This window comes from Microcebus murinus, chromosome X (genome assembly GCF_040939455.1).
Source record: "Microcebus murinus isolate Inina chromosome X, M.murinus_Inina_mat1.0, whole genome shotgun sequence".
NCBI lineage: Eukaryota > Metazoa > Chordata > Mammalia > Primates > Cheirogaleidae > Microcebus > Microcebus murinus.
This window is the reverse complement of record NC_134136.1, coordinates 105,849,430-105,868,698: the sequence shown is the minus strand read 5'-3', so window position 1 is coordinate 105,868,698 and position 19,269 is coordinate 105,849,430. Positions and strand designations below refer to the sequence as shown.

At 36.9% G+C, this 19,269-nt stretch overlaps 1 protein-coding gene across 15 annotated transcripts in view; it reads left to right on the top strand.

Annotated features, from left to right (window-relative positions):
• The window catches only part of DMD (dystrophin), a 2,109,452-nt gene that overhangs the window by 1,871,276 nt on the left and 218,907 nt on the right, over nt 1-19,269 (top strand). For all 15 annotated transcript variants that reach the window (XM_012756891.3, XM_012756894.3, XM_012756895.3 and 12 more), the window contains one exon: nt 7,968-8,046. In XM_012756891.3, the coding sequence (XP_012612345.1) occupies nt 7,968-8,046 (79 nt within the window). The remainder of the gene's footprint in view (nt 1-7,967; nt 8,047-19,269) is intronic.

Sequence of the window (19,269 nt, the reverse complement as noted above, 5' to 3'; positions counted from 1 at the left end):
GATATCTTCCAAATGTGGAATAAATAAAGCTTAAGAATAAATAGCTAAAGCTGGAATGTAAATGATTTAATGTAATGATGCTGCAAGGTGAGAGCCACTTGACTTTAGTTCCGGTTGCAAATCACAAGATACATTAGGAAAGCTTTTAAAAGGGAACCTGTTTTTTTAAAGCTGGGTGCGGTGGTTCACGCCTGTAATCCTAGCACTCTGGGAGCCAACGTGGGTGGATCGCTCAAGGTCAGAAGTTCCAGACCAGCCTGAGCAAGAGTGAGACCCCATCTCTACTAAAAATAGAAAGAAATTAATTGGCCAACTAAAAATATATAGAAAAAATTAGCTGGGCATGGTGGCGCATGCCTGTAGTCCCAGCTACTCAGGAGGCTAAGGCAGTAGGATCGCTTGAGCCCAGGAGTTTGAGGTTGCTGTGAGCTAGGCTGATGCCATGGCACTCTAGCCCAGGCAACAGAGTGAGACTCTGTCTCAAAAACAAAAACAAAAACAGAACCTGCCTTTTACAGATAAAATCTGCATGGAGTTACATCACCCAAGCAGAATAATTCAACTTTTCTCTTATCTCTTTGAGACCCCCTCTAAAAAACAGAAGAAACGTTTCCTGTGATCTCTTCCCTTCCCGTCGCAATTTTCATAACAGTCTGTAGATGTGATTAAAACTAAACATTTTGACAAATGAAGCAGGATAGGAGGTTGATTGCTGCTTTTCTAAATTAAAATTAATGATACCCTTAAGGTACTTGGGTCCGTGAAGTTGACTTAATGTTGACATAACCTAACTCCATTATCACAAAATGAGGAAGTTGTGTGAACATGAAAACCAATAAACAAACGTCCAAAGTGCATTTTAGAAATCAGTGAGGAGAAAGCATGAAGGCTTCACAATGGACAAAGGACTTGCTTTTTGTTCTCTCTTGCTTTCCAGTTGATGGAAAAGTCAGAATTAGAGGAATAATGTTCCCGGAGAAGTGTAAAGCTGGCAGTAGGCTAGGGCTCCTGTTCACACCATGCCTCACTTGTCTTGCAGGGATGCACAGCCACTTGGTTGAGCCACTGTCTGCCTAAGCAGAGTCTGTGCCCTCTTCTGGTAGGTTGAATAGAATATAACGGAGGGGAAAGGGGGGAGATGAAATGAAAGAGAAAAGAGGGAATAAGAAAAGGAGTCAGAGATTAAGAAAGGAGTCAGCACAGAAATGTAAAATGGAAGGAGAAAAAAGCTAGGAGAGAGGAACTTAAAATGGCAGATTAATGATGGTCTCAGATGTGTGATTTAGTATCCCCACCATAAATCACACAAATTCAACTAATAATTATGTTCTTACTGTTAGCACTGGTTGCTTTTCTGTGATCTATCCTGAAGTCAAATGCAAGAAATTCTGTTTAACTCCTAAGTGTCCTAATGTCAAGAAAACACATAAATAAATGCAAAGAAAAGATGATTCAATCTTTACGTTCAACAAGCCCAGGTTGTTTTGCCACAGAGCTGTACCTATCACAAACCCTCATTCCAGCACTTATTTCCAACCATTAGAAGAATAATGGATTTTAACTGAAAAGGATTACAATTAGTTAAAAGAGTTTTAACTGAAACTGTAATAAATCTCAGGAGTATTTCCAGTATAATGTTTGGGCATGTATTTATGAGTGTTACTTGTATGGATTTGGGAGTAAGAATAAATTGTGATGGCCCTTCCCCAACACAGATACATGCACACAGAAAACTGTACAACTGCAAAATTCTGGACAAATACTCATGAGTAGACTATAGAGTCATTTGTGTGCATATATGTGGTTTATTCACTAGCATGGCAGCACAAAAAGAGTTTTGTTTTCCTTCTGTTTGTTTTTGGTTTTGCTTTTGTGTAAGTGTGAAGTCTGGTTCTTGCATGTCCATGGATATTTATCAAGGGTCTAGACAAAAATCAAAATATATGTGCCTAGTCACATCTTTTCCTTAGATTGAAGTAAACATGATTTTTATATATAGTATTAGTAAGACTTAAGCTTGGACACTAGGAAGAAACCACATTATCTTGCAATGTATTTCTGCATTACTTAAAAGTACAGTCATTAACTGGTGGGTCAAAAGAAAAAGACTATAAAAGTTTGAGACTATAAAACAAAGTTAAGTAACCAGCATTTACATTTAGATAAATTCATTTGAAATCATTTCTAAGAGCCACAATGTTATCTGTCCTTTTTCTTTCTTTTTATCTTCTGGCTTATTTTAAGCAATTTTGAAGAAAAAATGAAATATAGATATCCTTCAAAATACACAGAGGAATGGATTGAGCTTTGGGAAACAGTCACAGCTTGGAATTAAGAGTGTGTTATCATTAATTTAGTTGGATGTCTTGGTGCTCATTCATTATCCCCAGAATTACACTTTCAGGTTTACCATAGTCATACTTAGCACAGTGACTAACAGATAACAGGAACTCAAAAAAGTCTTTCATTCATTCATTTATCAAATATTTATTGAGCATCTCCTATGTACTGGGCACTGTAATAAATTGTGAACAAGACAGATAAGGTCTCTGTCTTTGTGGATAAGGAGCTTGCATTCTAGTAAATACCCTTTGAATGAATGTAGAGACATTTCTTACTGGAGCAAAGGAAAGGAGGTCTCTGCAAACAGTGCATTGTCTATAGAACTCATCTGAAATGAGAAGGCAATGGAGAATGATATATAGTCCTCATAGCTTTCAAATATGATTGTTTAAAAATTATAATAAAACAAATATGGAGGAGATTTAGGCTTTTGGTTTGTGTTAAAAATTATTGATTAAAATTTTTTAAACCTAGTATTATAGGCAAAAGGAATCTAAATGGTTTTTTTTCTTTTTTTACTCTGATCATCAAAAATGCAAGGAAGGAAGGAAGGGAGGGAGGGAGGAAGGGAAAGAGGGAAGGAGAGAGGGATTTTTTTTTAAAAGCTTATGTCAGGGATCTTGAAAAAGAAATTATTTAAAACATACTTGTTATGCTGAAGATCCATGCATAAACTGTATATTAATTCATTCACCAAATATTAATTTAGCACCTGCTATATGGCAGTTACCGTGCTAGTCACTGAAGATATAGTAGGGAAAGAAAGATGTGTGCCATTCCTCATGAAGCATATATATAAAAAAAAAAGAGAGAGAGAGCTTTTTTTCTCCTAACATGCTTTTACTGAAGAATTGCTGAAAACTAGATTATGAGTACTCATGGACCAGATGGCAGTTTTCTGCCCATCTGGGATAGTTCTAAAGAATAGACCCTTATGTATCAATCAAGGTTTCTTCTAGTTCTAAGCTTTCATGATCTATGATCTAATGGTTGAAACAGAATGTATGCTTCCAAAAAGATGTTATACTTGTATTACTTTTTATAAAAGGAAACAGAGTTATGGCCTATTAATTCAGAGGAAATTGAGTTTCTTCTGTCTCTTTAAATAATTCTATTTAAACTCCTTTCACCCTTCCTTCTCAGCTCACCTTCCAAAGCTCACTCATAACCCCTTTATTCTCACTTCCCTTTCCTTCCTTTAATGACTGAGACAAATTGTTTATCTCTAACTAGAGAAACATGACACCTTCAGTTAAAGGTCTCTCTGTGGATACAAATTCATCATATTCCAAATGAATTCATACACACATATGCCATTCCTCTTTTTTCTGATTTTCTATTTCCATCAGCAATATCCTCCTTCTTCCAGTCTTCCATACTTGAAATCTAGGAGTTTATTTGCTTCTTCAAAAATTACTCTCCAACATCAAAGTGGGTTGTTCTTCCTTTTTTCAAAATACCTCCTAATGCATACCTTCTTTTATATTTCATATAATATGATCTGAATTCCAATGCATATCACCCCAAGTCTAGTCAATTGAAATAGCCTCTAACTGATCTCACCCTGAGGATCCCTTTTGAATCTGCTTTACCCCATACTGACAAACTAATCTTCCTTCACCCAACTTTCCTCTAAATTAGTGAGTCACCTCACAGAAATCTTCGGTAATTCTCTTTGCCTATAGGGTAAATCTTGAGCCTTAGAGCCTGGAATGCCTTATTTTGCACCATCTGCTTTCAACATGCCTAGCTAATTGTATCTCACTGTCGTCTTCATCACCAGTGTTCCGCTGCCTCAAGCCTTCTCTCAGCTTGTCACTATTCTTTACCTCTAACCCTTTATGCTTCCAAAGATCAGGGCCTATAGCATTTATTTCTTGCATATCCCTTTCGGTATTAATAATACTTATAAAGTGAACAAATAACCAAGGAAAAAACTATTAAGTAATCATCCCAAAATGCAAGGTACTGGTGTACAATTTCTGGCTTTTGTTTCCTGGTCTGTATATACTATGGTATATTGGTTAAAAACACAGCCAGTTAGAAAGGTCTAATGCATGGAGGCTACTGTTTCAAAACGTTGTCAGATTTCATTTCTTAGCATAATTACTCACAGAATAAAATGCTTTGTTCCTAAGTAATCACAGTTTGTGAGGACCTTGGTTGCTTTCAAGTTTTTCTCTTTCTTAAAATTATTTATTTATTTAGTCAATGGTGCATTCAACCCACATAATATGTTTCTCCTATAATAATTTGTGAAACAAAATATTTTATGCTAAATTTCGTAGTTATTTTAAGACTATTTCCTGACTATTTCATTTCATTACATGATGCTTTTTAAATTTCAGTCTCATTCTCATGCATTTTCTTAAGTTTGAGTTATAGGGATAGGAATTCACTTTGATCTCATTTTAAATTCTTGACAATATTGGGTGTACCTTGGAAACTACCACTGCAGTCCTCCTTTTATAAGGAGGAAACAACCTTCAGAGATTAGGGGCCCATAATGGACTTCAATGCTGCATCTGCATGGGCCCTATGACGCTACTAACATAATTACCAGAGGATGTGGCCTGTGGCACAGTCACTCCCTCACTGTCTATGTGTTCCCCTTGGGATTTCTTTCTCAGTATGTGAAAAGATTTCTGATCAGTGTCCACTCTTATATAGCATCTTCTCCGCCACCAAACTTTCTCATCTCTTGATTAATTTGTTCATGAAATGACCCATTCTAAATTTAGAACTAATTACATACTCCAAATATTCATTTGCATGTGTTTTTCCACAACCTTTTCTATAATCTAATGGTATCATATTCTTCGTGACCAGGAATTGACCTTGCATTGGGTCATAAAATATATTGACAATTAACATTTCATTGCTATGTATACTACATTTGGTCTGTATTCAGTAAATTAATTGATTAAAAATAAAGAAATTAAAAAGCCAATTGCTTAATAAATATTTATAAAATACCTTTTTTCCCACTTTAATCTTCAGGATAGCAATTAAGAGCAAGAGCCAAACTGAATGAATTTGAATCCTGGCTCTGCCAGTTTACTATTTAAGCTTAGGCAAGTTTTTCTTTTTAACCTTTTGTGCCTCATTAATGAAGTGGAGGTATAATATTAATTCCTATCACAGAGTTATTGTGAAGCTGAAATAAATTAATTCATAGTGTCATGCATATAGTGTTTAATAAATATTAGCCATTTTGTACAGTGTTTGGTGCCTTGCACATTATAACCTATACCTCTCCATTTATTAACACAATAGCAACAATGACAGTGGCTCCTAAGTCATATTATTGTCCACATTTTACTGATAAAGTTAAGGATAATTTACCCAAGGACATTGTATTAGTCAGGGTTCTCTAGAGAAACAGAACCAATAGTTAGATAGATAGATAGATTTGTATATTTATTTGTTTATTATAAGGTATCATTATAAGGTATTAATAGCTCATGCAATTTTGGAGGCTAAGAAGTCTCATGATCTGCTGTCTGCAAGCTGGAGACCCAGGAAAGCTCATTATGTGATTCCAGTGTGAGTCTGAAAGCCTAAGAATCAGGGTTACAGATGATGTAAATCCCAGTCCAAGGGCAGGAGATGACCAATGTTCCAGCTCAAGCAGGCATGCAAGGCAAAAAGGAACATGCCTCTTTGTTCTGTCCTCAAATGATTGGATGATGCCCACCCACACTGAGGAGGGAAGTCTACTTTACTGAATCCACTGATTCAAATACTAGTCTCATCTGAAAAAATCTTTGCAGACACACCCAGAAATAACATTTAATCTGGGCACCCCATGGCACAGTCAAGTTGGACACAGAATTAACCATCACAGACATGCAGTCAGTGTCAGAGGGTATTCTTGTTTATTCCCCATCTCTCTCTCTCTCTCTCTCTCTCTCTCTCTCTCTCTCTCTCTCTCTCTCTCTCTCTCTCTCTCTCACACACACACACACACACACACACACACTACATTTACTCATTAATCCATTTGTTTGGTCAACTAGTCATTAAACAAATATTTGCTACCACTAAACCCTGGATATAGGGTTGTACTATAGATGCTATGTATAGAGTTTAGTGCATCCTGAGGAATGTGGGGGGTGGGAGGGTGCAGGGAGACAGAGATGAGCAAGGAATGATTCCTGCTATCTAGAAGTTTATAATCTTGCAAGAGATACTCTTGTCCATATAACTAAAATGGATGATATGATAGAAGTGCTCCAAATATAAACCATGTGCTATGCTAATGCTGAATGAGCCATTAATAAGCACTAACCTGGAGCTGGGAGAAAAGGGGAGTAAGAGCATTCCAGAGAGAAGGAGCAATATGAAGAAATCACACATTAGTTATATTGGATGGAATAGCACAGTACAGGCAGGTAGTTTGGTGGGCTTAACAGGTAGAGTTTGGCTGGGAGTGCAGGGTCATAAGGCTAGGAAGGTGGGTTTGGTATGTTTCTTGTAATTTTTTGTGCATAACAATGAGGCAAATTCGGCATTTTGGGGAATCCCACTTGGTTATTACAAATATTTGGTCCAAGCAAAGATAGGCAAGGCTAAGGGAGAGGGTGAAAAAAGATTATACTGCATGTACATTAGGCACTTAATTTGTAGTGGAAAGCCAGAGTTGGCTTTAGACTGGACTACCTGAGCCACTTTTCTGATGAGATTAAGGTCTATTTTACCTCTTGGGACTTCTCCACACAATAGGAGCTAACCCCCATGCGTTCTGGTGGCTCTGAGCAAGTTCTGAGTTTAGCGTGGACTGAATCAAGATTCAGAACTAGAAAGCTAAGATGCCTGAGGCTGCCACTAATATCAGACTGGAAAATGCCAGATGACAAAGTATACCATTTCCCCCATAAAATTCTTCCTTTTGTTCATACCAAGAATGGAATTCACGAAGTTGACAGGATACTGTGTCAATATATTATAGAAAAATCAAATAGAAAAAAAATGGCAATTTTTTAACTCCATGCCTTCTTAAAGATATATTTCTCAGCAATTTCCAAGTCCAAGCCACTGAAAACTAAAATCTGAAATTTCTTTTATCTCACTATCTACCCTATTTTATCCGGAATTCAAGCTTTGCCTCTAATTATTTGATATTTAAGTATTAATCAACTATTGGTTGCTTATTATCAAGAATTAAATATCACTCAATGATCTACTAATTATTAATCAATATTAATTCTTAAAATAGTCAAAAACAATAGACTGAGACTAAAAGACAAGACTTATGTCATTTCTGAGATGCTTTAGTCACATAACATAATACCAAATGGCACCCTCCCTAATCTTTTCATGTAATATTTAGAGTTTGCATTTTTTGATATTACCTATTGAGGCAATAGTTCATTTGTGGTTTCCAATGAATGGTGTGTAAAAAAGAATCTCATTTTAACATTGTTGAGAGAGGAATCTTTTGTGTTTGTCCTTGGTTTGATAAAAATGGGTCTGGGAGACCATATACGGTAAATGGAGATGAAAAAAACCAGGGTTATGAATTGTAGTGTTCTCAGCCTTAGAGGCCCAAAATATCTTATCAGAAAAGATACATTGTTTTAATTGCTCCTTAGTATATATCATTTCTCTCCTATTCCTCCCAGGTGGCTGTCGAAGACCGTGTCAGGCAGCTGCATGAAGCCCACAGGGACTTTGGCCCAGCGTCCCAGCATTTCCTTTCCAGTAAGTCGTTTTCGGCTTTTATCACTTCACCTCTTCATTGCATCTTGGTTGCTGAGAATTAAGAGTTGGAAAAAAAAATAATAATTGAATTACAATCATCTCTGCTAGATGTAGTGGAGGCATAAATCATCCTGAAATACAACTTGGTGGATAGATTCAGAAGGTTAGGAAGAGGAAGGCCAATTAGATTATTTTGTCCAGTCTTTAGCTAATGCATAATTGTTTCCTGCAATGCAGTTTCAAATGCTAATATTTTTTAGTCTTTATTTCTGCCTATCAATTCAGCTCATTAAGCTGATAATTATGATATTATGTAATGATGATATGATCATTCAGTATAGTTACTGTGATTTTATAATTCTTTATCTCTATATGATTCATTAAAAACTCCCTGCCTCCAGGTTGGAACCTCAGCCTATGGTGTTTCCTTTTTTTATCTTATTTTTCTTTTGTCTATGACCTTGACTCATTCTTTTTATTTGCTACTTTTACTATTTTATTAATTATATTTTATAATTAATTATATTATTTATATATTGTTAATAAATATATATTTTCTAATTAATACTAAGAGGAATAACCTTATTTAACTGAAAGTTTAAGTATTGGAACATCATATTAATATAACAATGCATATTGAATTGGCAAGTTTTCCTCTAATGTTTTTTTTTCCTCTAATGTTGTTAATTTATACAACTCTTCCTTTGAATAAGAATATATGTTGATGCTTTCAGTATTTAAAAAGCCATACTTTTACCACATGGACTTAATATCTGTTGGCATTTTGATGTATTTCCTTCTGGTCATATATGAGTACACATGAAAGTTTAACCATTATTTTAAGTCAATTACTTTGTGCCTGGCAAGGTTACAAATATTAGCTAATGTAATCCTTATGGCAACCCCATGAGGTAGGTACCATTATTATATCCATTTTAATGATGGGAAAATTGAGGCACACATTCACAAAGTTATTAGATGGGAGAGCCAGGATTCAAACCCAAGAAGTTGGCTCCCGTCTGTGTTTTTAACCATCACACCATAATTTTTCTTAATTTATATATTTTATAGAGAAGAAGTAATTCTATGTGATCTTCCTTCATTCTTTTGCCACATTCTTTCTGTTATCATTATTTTGTTTTAGAGACAGGATCTCGCTACATTGCCCAGGCTGGTCTCAAACTTCTGGGCTCAAGCAATCCTCCTGCCTCAGCCTCCCAAGTAGCTGGGATTATAGACACATTCTTTTATTGCCATTTTCTGGTCCTTTCCTTCCTTTTCCATTCTTCATGGGTTAAAAGGATCCATGTTCACAAATATTTTAAATTATTTAACTAGATGCTTTCATATATTTCTCCAGTTGGCCATTGTCTTTTAGAACAAAAATCCTAGAAGGTGTCGATCCTTTCTTTTTTGTTATACATTGATAATGGGTTAAGTAAGAAGTTGTCTTATTTTCTTGACTGGCTCTAACCTTATCATGTGCATGTGGTCTAGTTATTTGAACAGTACTATGTATGCTTAGGAGTTGCTAAGAAGAAAGTGGTTAAGTTAAAGTAGTATATTTAAATAAGTAGTTTGTGGCTTTTAAGAATGACTCTAGAAAAATGATAAAGGCTTCAGATTTTATCTTCTGTACTTTTCCAAATCTCTGGTCTGCTTAACTCGCCTTGGGACAACCATTCTATTCAATTTAACTAAGATTAAATGTGATAACATACTCCTAAGTGACTTATAAACCATAAATAAAAAATAGTACTATTATGAATATTAATTATTCCTCAGACATCATGTATATTCATTTATACTTTGTTCTCTCTGCCCTCCCTCCAAATTCCTGTGTCTTCCCCATTAAAACCTATTCCCAGAAAATGATATACTCATTTAACCCAGGTGACAGGTAAAGTTTAATGTGTACTTCTCCTGGGTTATTTGCATTTTATTAGGGTGAAAATCCATAAGCCTGAGGAATGGGTCTCTGGTGGTAGAACATCAGCCATAAGCTCTGAGCCGGGAGGGAAGGACTTTGAGGGACCAGGTAGAGCATCTCCACCCCTTGCAAACCATATCACATCAGTGCCCACTTCCAGAAAGGTCAGGCCTATTAGAAACAGACAATCTTAAAGAGACTGATCTACCTGCCTGAATGGAGGCAGCCCTAGGAGACACCAATCCCTGGAATACTCATGTGGAATACCAATATATACTTAAAAGTTTTGCTCGTGGGTATAAAAAAAAATACCAGTTTGGTTTAAGGGATCTTTAAGATTAGAACAGTGACACTGAGGATGGACTATTTCTTTATGTTGCCCTTTTTAAAATTACAAAGGTAATAATATATACTCATCAAGAAAAAAATGGGCCCTGACTTCAGCATTATACAATTCACCCATGTAACAAAAACACTTGTAGGCCAGGCGCAGTGGCTCACTCCTGTAATCCTAGCACTCTGGGAGGCCGAGGCAGGCGGATTGCTCGAGGTCACGAGTTCAAAACCAGCCTGAGCAAGAGCAAGACCCCGTCTCTACTATAAATAGAAAGAAATTAATTGGCCAACTAATATATATAGAAAAAATGAGCCAGGCATGGTGGCACATGCCTGTAGTCCCAGCTACTCAGGAGGCTGAGGCAGAAGGATTGCTTGAGCCCAGGAGTTTGAGGTTGCTGTGAGCTAGGCTGATGCCACAGCACTCGGTCTAGCCTGGGCAACAAAGTGAGACTCTGTCTCAAAAAAAAAAAAAAAAAAACATTTGTACCTCCTTAATATTTTGAAATAAAAATTATTTAAAAAAAAACAGAGAGTATAAGTAGGATAAGGAAAATTATTCATAATCCCACTACTCAGAAATAATCACTATTAGTAATTTGGTTTATATACTTTTGTTTTTCTCTTGAGGTAGGTGTGTGGGTGTGTGTATGAGAGTATGTGTATGTGTGCGAATCCAGGTTCCTGTTTTTCTTTTAAACCAAGCAGGTTCAAAAATATGTTACAGTTTTATGGCCTGCTTTTTTTCCCCTTAAAACTATGTTAAAAATATTTTTCTATCTTAAGTATTTTTCTACAGAGTAATTTTTTTAGCGGCTGGCTAGTGTTCCTTTCTGTGGCTGTACCAAATTTATCAAGACCGTTCTGAATTGCTCAATATTAAGGTTATTTCAAAATTTTCACTATTATATGTAGCATTATGATTGACATCCTTTTTATACCTTTACAAACATCTCACATTCTTTCTACAGGATAATTCCCTAAAAGTAGAATTGTAATGTTAAAGATGTTTACATCTTTTATAAGGCTTTTCATGTGTATTTCCAAACTGACCTCTAGAAAGTTGTACCAGAAATTGTGTGTGGCATCAAAACTATGTTTCAGTCAGGGTATCTCTGGAGTCCCTTATTTAGTATTAAATAGTATTCTATCAAAGAAAAGCAGGCTGGGTGCTGTGGCTCACACCTGTAATCCTAGCAATTTGGAAGTCTGAGGCAGAAGAATCACTTGAGGCCAGGAGTTCAAGGCCAGCCTGGACAACATAGCAAGACCCTGTCTCTACAAAACATTTAAAAATTAGCCACACGTGGTAGTACATGCCTATAGCCCTAGCTTCTCAGAAGGCTGAGGCAGGAGAGTCACTTGCACCCAGAAGTTCTGAGGTTGCAGTGAGCACCACTGCACTCTAGCCTGGGCGAAAGAGCCAGACTCTCTCTCAAAAAAAAAAAAAAAAAAAAAAAAAAAAAAGGACAAGAAATGCAGCTTTCCTCCCCAAATAAATAAAAATATGTTTGAACAATTCCACTAAGGTCATATTAAATGAATTTGAATTGATACATATTTAGTAATTTGCTTCCAGGTTACTACTACTACTAATAATAGAGTGATTTTCAAACCTTAGAAATTACAAAGAAAAGAAAAATAAAGATGAGCTACTGACTGCAACTCCCTCACAAGCTTGCTTACTATCTCTCTCTCCATCTTATTCTCTCTCTCTCTCTCTCTCTCTCTCTCTCTCTCTCTCTCTCACACACACACACACACACACACACACACACACACACACACATTTCCCTCTGGAAATCACATTACCAGCTGTCTGTTTTTTATCAGAAGAGAGAGGCAGCCTTTTACTAAAAAATTATTCACTGTTTCTTCCTGGTGGCCCAATCTCTACTTGTTAAAGAAGTTGTGTCTTTTATCTTAGATCTGAGAGAAAATGAGAAGGGAAAAACATTGTATAATATGACCCTTCTCCATTTATAGACAATAACTTGCCTTTAATTCTGGTTTTAATACTCTGCTACTCTTAATTGACTTCGGTAACCTAAACCAAGAAAAAGGAGAAATTCTAAGAGTATAATTTTGAATATATATAATTTACTATAAAATCATTTTAAATTATTATAAAAATTATATATGTAATTATATGTAGTTGGTAGGTACAGTGTCAATCTCTTCCTATGTCAAGTGATCAAGAAAGTACCATAGTATTCATTAATTGGCATAATAGTCTGAATATTGTCCTTCTTTTGTTATTTTCAAGAATTTAAGAATTTTTCTTACTGCCTTTTCAATTTTCTGGGCTCCTGTTCTAAATTTTACTTTTTTCATCAAGAAAGAAAACTATATATTTGGGTAACAGTTGAAATCCTCCTATATCAGTAAAAAGAATAATCTGTGGCTGTCTTAATATTTTACATATTCTAGAATTCCCTAAAAAGTATTTTCTAAGCCAGATTCCTCTGAACATTAATGTTCTGTAAGATTTTAATAACTGTCCTTTGAAAAACTAGTTCTGAGATCAGTAAGATTGGAAAAACACTAAGTTATAAAGATAAGCAAGGTTCTTTCCTGTTGGAATTCTTGGAGCCTTTATTATACATTGAAACTCTAAGAGGAGATAAAGAATCTGTAGTTCTTCTCCATACCTACATGATTGTGGAGGCCTTTTTCAGGCACACCAACTAATTTCTCACTAAACATGCCATGGAACACAATGAATCTTTGCCTTAAAATGGTTATTTGCCAAATGGTTTAAGGACAAGAATTTTCTGCTAAAGGTAGTAAGAACATGATCCAATTTAAAAAAGAATGAGTATTTATAAGGCAAAAGGGTCAACTCTCGCTCTTTATGCTCTTTACCACCCCAGGAGTCCCCTTATGCTATGGAATTTTCTAACTGGAGAGAAGCTTAGAGACTATCTACAGAAGTAGTTTTCAAACTCCAAGGTGTGGCTCATTAGTGAATCCTGAAATCAGTTTAATGACTTGCAACGAACAAATTTTTACCGCAATGGAATGAAATGGAACAAATTAGAAAATATCAGAGTACATTACACAAACAAGGTTAAATATTGTTTTGATACTTTGGTTGATCAGTTAGATGTGTGTATGTGTGTATGTGCGCGCCCTAGATCACAATGTAAAATATTTTCCTTCTGTGAGTTGCAGTCAGAAGAATTTGAGAGACATTGAAATACTCCAGCCCTTTCCTTATTTTACAAATGAAAGAATAGGTGCAGGAAGATCAAATGACATAACTAAAGTCAAAAGATAGTTATAATAGACCTGAGATTGGAACCCAGTTTCTTGACTTCCAAACTTCCCAGTTTCTTAACTGCCTTACCAGTTAAGAACAGATACCCAGGCCAATGACTGTCTAGTCAATCTGGTATTGTCAAAAATTGTTGTGTCTTCTGTTCCTCTTAGTCTGGCCCATACTAAGTTGATTTACAGAGCCTGAGCTTTTCTTTAGACACCTCTGAGCCAAAGGTTCTCTTATTAATTGTGGGTATTGGTTAAGAGTAAAAGCTATAGAACCAGGCTGCACGCTGGGTGGCTTATGCCTGTAATCCTAGCACTCTGGGAGGCCAAGGTGGGAGGATTGCTAGAGGTCAGAAGTTCGAGACCAGCCTGAGCAAGAGCAAGACCCCTGTCTTTACTAAAAATAGAAAGAAATTAGCTGAACAACTAAAAAAATATATAAGAAAAAAATTAGCCAGGCATGGTGGTGCATGCCTGTAGTCCCAGCTACTCAGGAGGCTGAGGCAGAAGGATTGCTTGAGCCCAGGAGTTTGAGGTTGCTGTGAGCTAGGCTGATGCCACAGCACTCTAGCCTGGGCAACAGAGTGAGACTCTGTCTCAAAAAAAAAAAGCTACAGAACCAGAATGACTGGATTCCAATACTGGCTCAGATACTTAATATCTTTATTCTACATCTTTAAAATAGGTGTAATAGTAACATATTTCATCAATTTTGAGACTCACTTTTTCACTCATGTTTTAACAGCTCTGAAATCAGGATGCACCTTATGACCAATGAGGTCTTGAATTCAGTGAAATATGGTTGTATTATTTCATTGGGTTACAGCGAAGATCGATATATGTAAAACCCTTAGAAACAGTGCCAGGCACATAGTAAGTGCTATTCACGTGTTTCTTATTAGCTTCAATATTAGTGTCATTATTACCATCGGCTTGACAGCGTAATTTAGCATATGCCTGTTAAAGTCAAACTAGTCATGAATGTAACATTCATTCTCTGACATTTAATTGTGAGTGTCAGTAGTCTCTCTGCTTTCTGAAGATGGATCTAATCTGAAAATCCAGTGTTTTGCACATTAGAACTCAGTGGTTCTTTGTGTAACTAATGAATAGATGAATAATCAGAGCAGACCCTGATCTCTATAAGGTAAGGATGATATTAGTCTTTCTGACAGTTATATTCTCCAGTACCTAACGTGGTACCTGGCACTTAGTAATTGTTTAATAAATATTTACAGAATGAATTATGTCTTATGCCCAAAAGAAGAGGTAAATTCATTCTTGACATTGATAATACACAGTGGCATGAGATTTAGCATAGTGACTATCACATAATAGACACTCAATACACAATGTGACCTTTTATGTTGCTTCTCAGCAAAGACTAATAGTATTCATAACTTTATATGGTCATTTTTTATCAAAGTCTACTGTGTCATATAATATATTAAGGGAAAAAGCTGACTTCAAAATTACAGTATGATCACAACTATATTAGAAAATAAAATAAAAATAACAAAGAGACACATAAAGGAAAAAAATGAAAATAAAAATGCACTAAAAGGCAGTTATTGTGTCCTTTCTTTTTACTTTTGCAGATTCTTTGTTATAAGCATGTATTGCTTTTATAATAGAAAAAAACAATAAAGATAAAATTTTTATACTCTAGCTTTTAACCCAATGACTTCTTACAGTATTATGTTCTATTGGCAGCAATGGCACTGTATAAGACAAATTTCCTTTTTACTATTTATTCTCAATTTAAAAGCTGTGAGTTTCATTGAGTGACCTTCTTGTTCTCAGATTATGAGACACTATAAAAAGAAAGAACTGATCAGTTATTTCTTGCAGGCTTTACAATCTTAACTGCCTTAATCATATCCCTGGTTAACTCTTTTTCTCTTTTGTCAAAGCAACCCAAGCTTTTACAGTTTCTCTTTGATGCATAGGACTAAACAGTTTGTTTCTCTCTTGAGAGCTGCCAAGCCTTCACCCCTGTTCACCCACCCCATACACACACCTAATAAAAAGTATAGGGAAAAACCCTTTAAGCACATCTAATAATTGCTGACATTTCACTGAACAGTGCTCCAACCTATGTCATCATTGTCTTCAGGGGATGGTTGATTTGAAATATGAGTAAGCCAATCATTTAAAGTTTCAGATTAGCTTAGAGAAGCCATCATGATAAAGTCAGAGAGAATCTTGCAGGTTCGATTTTCAACCTAACATTCTCTATCAGGTAAAATCTCAAGGCAAAATAATTTGGACCAGTTTTTTCAGCAGTCATATGTTGTCCCAAGTGTTGGGAATTTGGGACAAATGCCTTCTAACCTATCGGTGATGCTGATAATGCCTCTATAAATTCAAAGATAGCCTTTCAGATGCCCACAGAAAGCAGTCACAGTGATAAATAAGTATACTCTTTTCTCAAAACCTGTTGCCATGGCCCTTTTCCGTTAGCTCAAATTTATACTCTCTGATCAGCACTCAGATTCATTTGCTTTAGAGTATCCTTAGTAACCAAATTTTGCATTGTTGGCCCTACATATCCCATTTATTTGAACACATGAAAAAACTTAGGAAAGTTCTCAGGTTCTGCTATGAGAATTTGTGTGCTGGGGCTGGCTTAGAGTGGTCGGATGGAGTCAATTGTAAAACATGCAGTAATTGTGAGCTGGTTGCTAAACCTACATTTGGTAGCTTGAAATCAACCATAGTGGGAAGATATACCCTACAGAAATTGGCAAATACTGCAAATTGAGGAGGCTTTGGGGGTTTTTTGTTTTTGTTTTTATTTGTGTGTGGGGGGGTTGTTGTTATTGTTATATTTGTGTTTTTTTTTTGTTTGTTTTTTTGCATAGCTAGTTTACCAGAAACAAATAATTCATCTATGTTGTTCAGATCTCCCAAGTCCCTAGCAGCAAAGCATCTTCTTAAGCTTAGTAGAAAAGATGCTCAAGATCCAAATATTTATCTGCCTTAGGAAGAGTGACCACCCATTCTGGTTTGTCTAGGACTGCCCTAGTTTTAGCACTGAAATTCCCAAATTCTAGAAAAATCTCCTTAGGCCCAGGCAGCCCAGGATGACTGGTCTGGTCACCCTAGCCAAAGGCAAAGTCTCCTAGAAACACAGCCCTAGGTGGGGCTTCCTATGGAAGTCATTTATTGAGGTGGAAGGGTGGGAGGGAAGCATGATAGAATAGGGGGATGCTGATCAAGGGCTCAGGCTAAACAAGGAGGTAGAGACTCACTTCAGCTTGATCCCAAAAGGAGCTCTGGAACACAAAATATACCATGGCATTGGCCCTATCTTGTTCTGCTATGTCAGTGAGTCATTGGCTGTGGATTTCTGGGGAGCAGGAAATAGCAAGGCAGTTTCCATTTGGTTAAGGGAGGTTCTCTGGTGAAAGGGGCAGTGGGACTTTAGTAACCAACATTGATAACAGCTGGGGATGGGTGAACCAGCCCAATAAAGAGGATCTGAGTGGGACACCCATTGTATTAACCTCGCCCAGACTTTATGAGGCTACTATAATACCCCATGCATAATCTGTCTTTAGCGCTAAATGGTGACATGTAGCTTGATTATTAATGACTACTCCTTCATCACGTACATACATTGAAATTAGCCCGATGGCATGGCAGAGATGAAGCAAATGCCTGTTTCTTTCTTATTTCATCTTCCTCATTGTGACAGATTCCTCTGGGCCTTATGAGGACCTAGGGCAGAGAGATCAGCACCACAGTTCTGAATCAGTTTCATGACATGGGCACTATTTTAGTGGAATACTGGCTCTGAAAGGTATATTTTTACACTCCCCAGAAAATGAAGGCATTTGTGAGTTTGGCCTGGGGTAGCATTTTGTCATCTGTCCCATAATACAAAGCTTTGCACAACAGAAATGGTGGAATCACATCCCTGTGGGCAAAAATCATTACTTTCATTTTTCCATTTGGATGTTTTCCATTTTCAGAACACAACCAGTTTGGGATTACAAAATACTTTTTGGTGAGAACTTTGAAGTGAGGACAAAAGGCATTTTGTTCTTTTGTAGACTTACATAAACTGTTCCTGGTTTAAAAACCATTCTCTTGGATTTTTAAATAAACTTTCAGATATTAGCAATAAAAATCATCTTGATTTCAGTCTATTGCAGGTAGTTCACTGTTCTGTGCTGTGTCTTTTTAAGGCTGTAAGGGATGGGGCTAGGCTTAGGTGATGACAGGTATTTTCAGGATACAGGGAAGCATAAGGAATGATGGGAACAGTCACCATGAAGCATATGTTTGCTTCTCTTTGTGCATGTGTTTGCTGCCATCAATTTCAAACTACCACAATGTCATAATTTCTCTTTTCTCTCTACCTAATCCCTTCTACTGATAGTTTCTACTTCCTTGTGACTTCCGTTTGTTTCCTTTGTTATCTCACTTTTTTTAACTTTCCCACCTCTCTATCATCTACATTTACCTCTGTGTATTACAATCAAGCTCTCCAAGAAAGAATGTTGGATTGGGTTAGTTATTTCCCATCTATCTAAGAGTAAGGCCACCTCATAGGCCACAGGATAGACTGTAAACCAGGCTTTCTTGACCTGAGCATTATTGACATTTGGGGCCAGAAAATTCTTTGTTGTTGGGGGCTGTCCTGTGCGTTATCCCTGGCAACACCCCTGGCCTCTACCCACTACATGCTAGTAGCATCTCCCTCCCTCAGCTGTGACAACCAAAAATGTCTCCAGATGTTGTCAAATATCCCCTAGAAGGTGAAATTGCCCCTGGTCTAGAACCATTTCTGTATACCAACCCCTAAACAATTTGTGGCAATGAGGGTCATGTGACACCCTAAGTAGTGGCCTATGACTGAGGGATCGCTTGAGACTACTTTTCTGCACCCCCAGTTGCCCTTGAATGAAGGGAAGTGCCTTCAGCAGACAATCTCCAGGGATTGCCTTAGCTGTCTCACCCAAGATCACACCCCTTCCATGGGTAGGTCCTGATAAATGCAGAAATATGAAGACCTGGCCATTTTGGCTCAACTCAGAAGATCTCTAACATTCTAGCTCAAGAGCTCCCATAGGATTGACTGAGACTGTCACTGGGCCTGCATGAAAGCTTGACTTCTCACTCTTCCCATTCTTGTTCACTTCCCCTCCCTTCCATAGTTGTCTATTTTAAGGGCACACTATACTAAATATCTTGTTCTCTAAATTTTATCTTACAGTTGGCTTCCTAGAGGAACCCAATCTGGAGGGAGCAATGTAACTGACAGGCATTTAGAAGCATCTAAGGAAAAGGCATTGTAATAGGCCCATGACAGTCACTGGGTTATTTGATTTACTCTTGCTTTCATAATGAGGCTGATGATTTTGTCCAGTGTAAATAGTAATGATCATTATTTAAGGTATCTGACCTCATGATCTCTAAGGACTTTGGGGACAACATAAAATTACATCAACCTCTTGCTTTATACCTTAAGCTCAGCAGCATACCTGCCAATGACAGGCAAGAGTTAGAATGCAAGATGATCGATGAAATAGATTATAAAAGGAAATGGGAGCCGGGCGCGGTGGCTCACGCCTGTAATCCTAGCTCTCTGGGAGGCTGAGGTGGGTGGATTGCTCGAGGTCAGGAGTTCGAAACCAGCCTGAGCAAGAGTGAGACCCCGTCTCTACTATAAATAGAAAGAA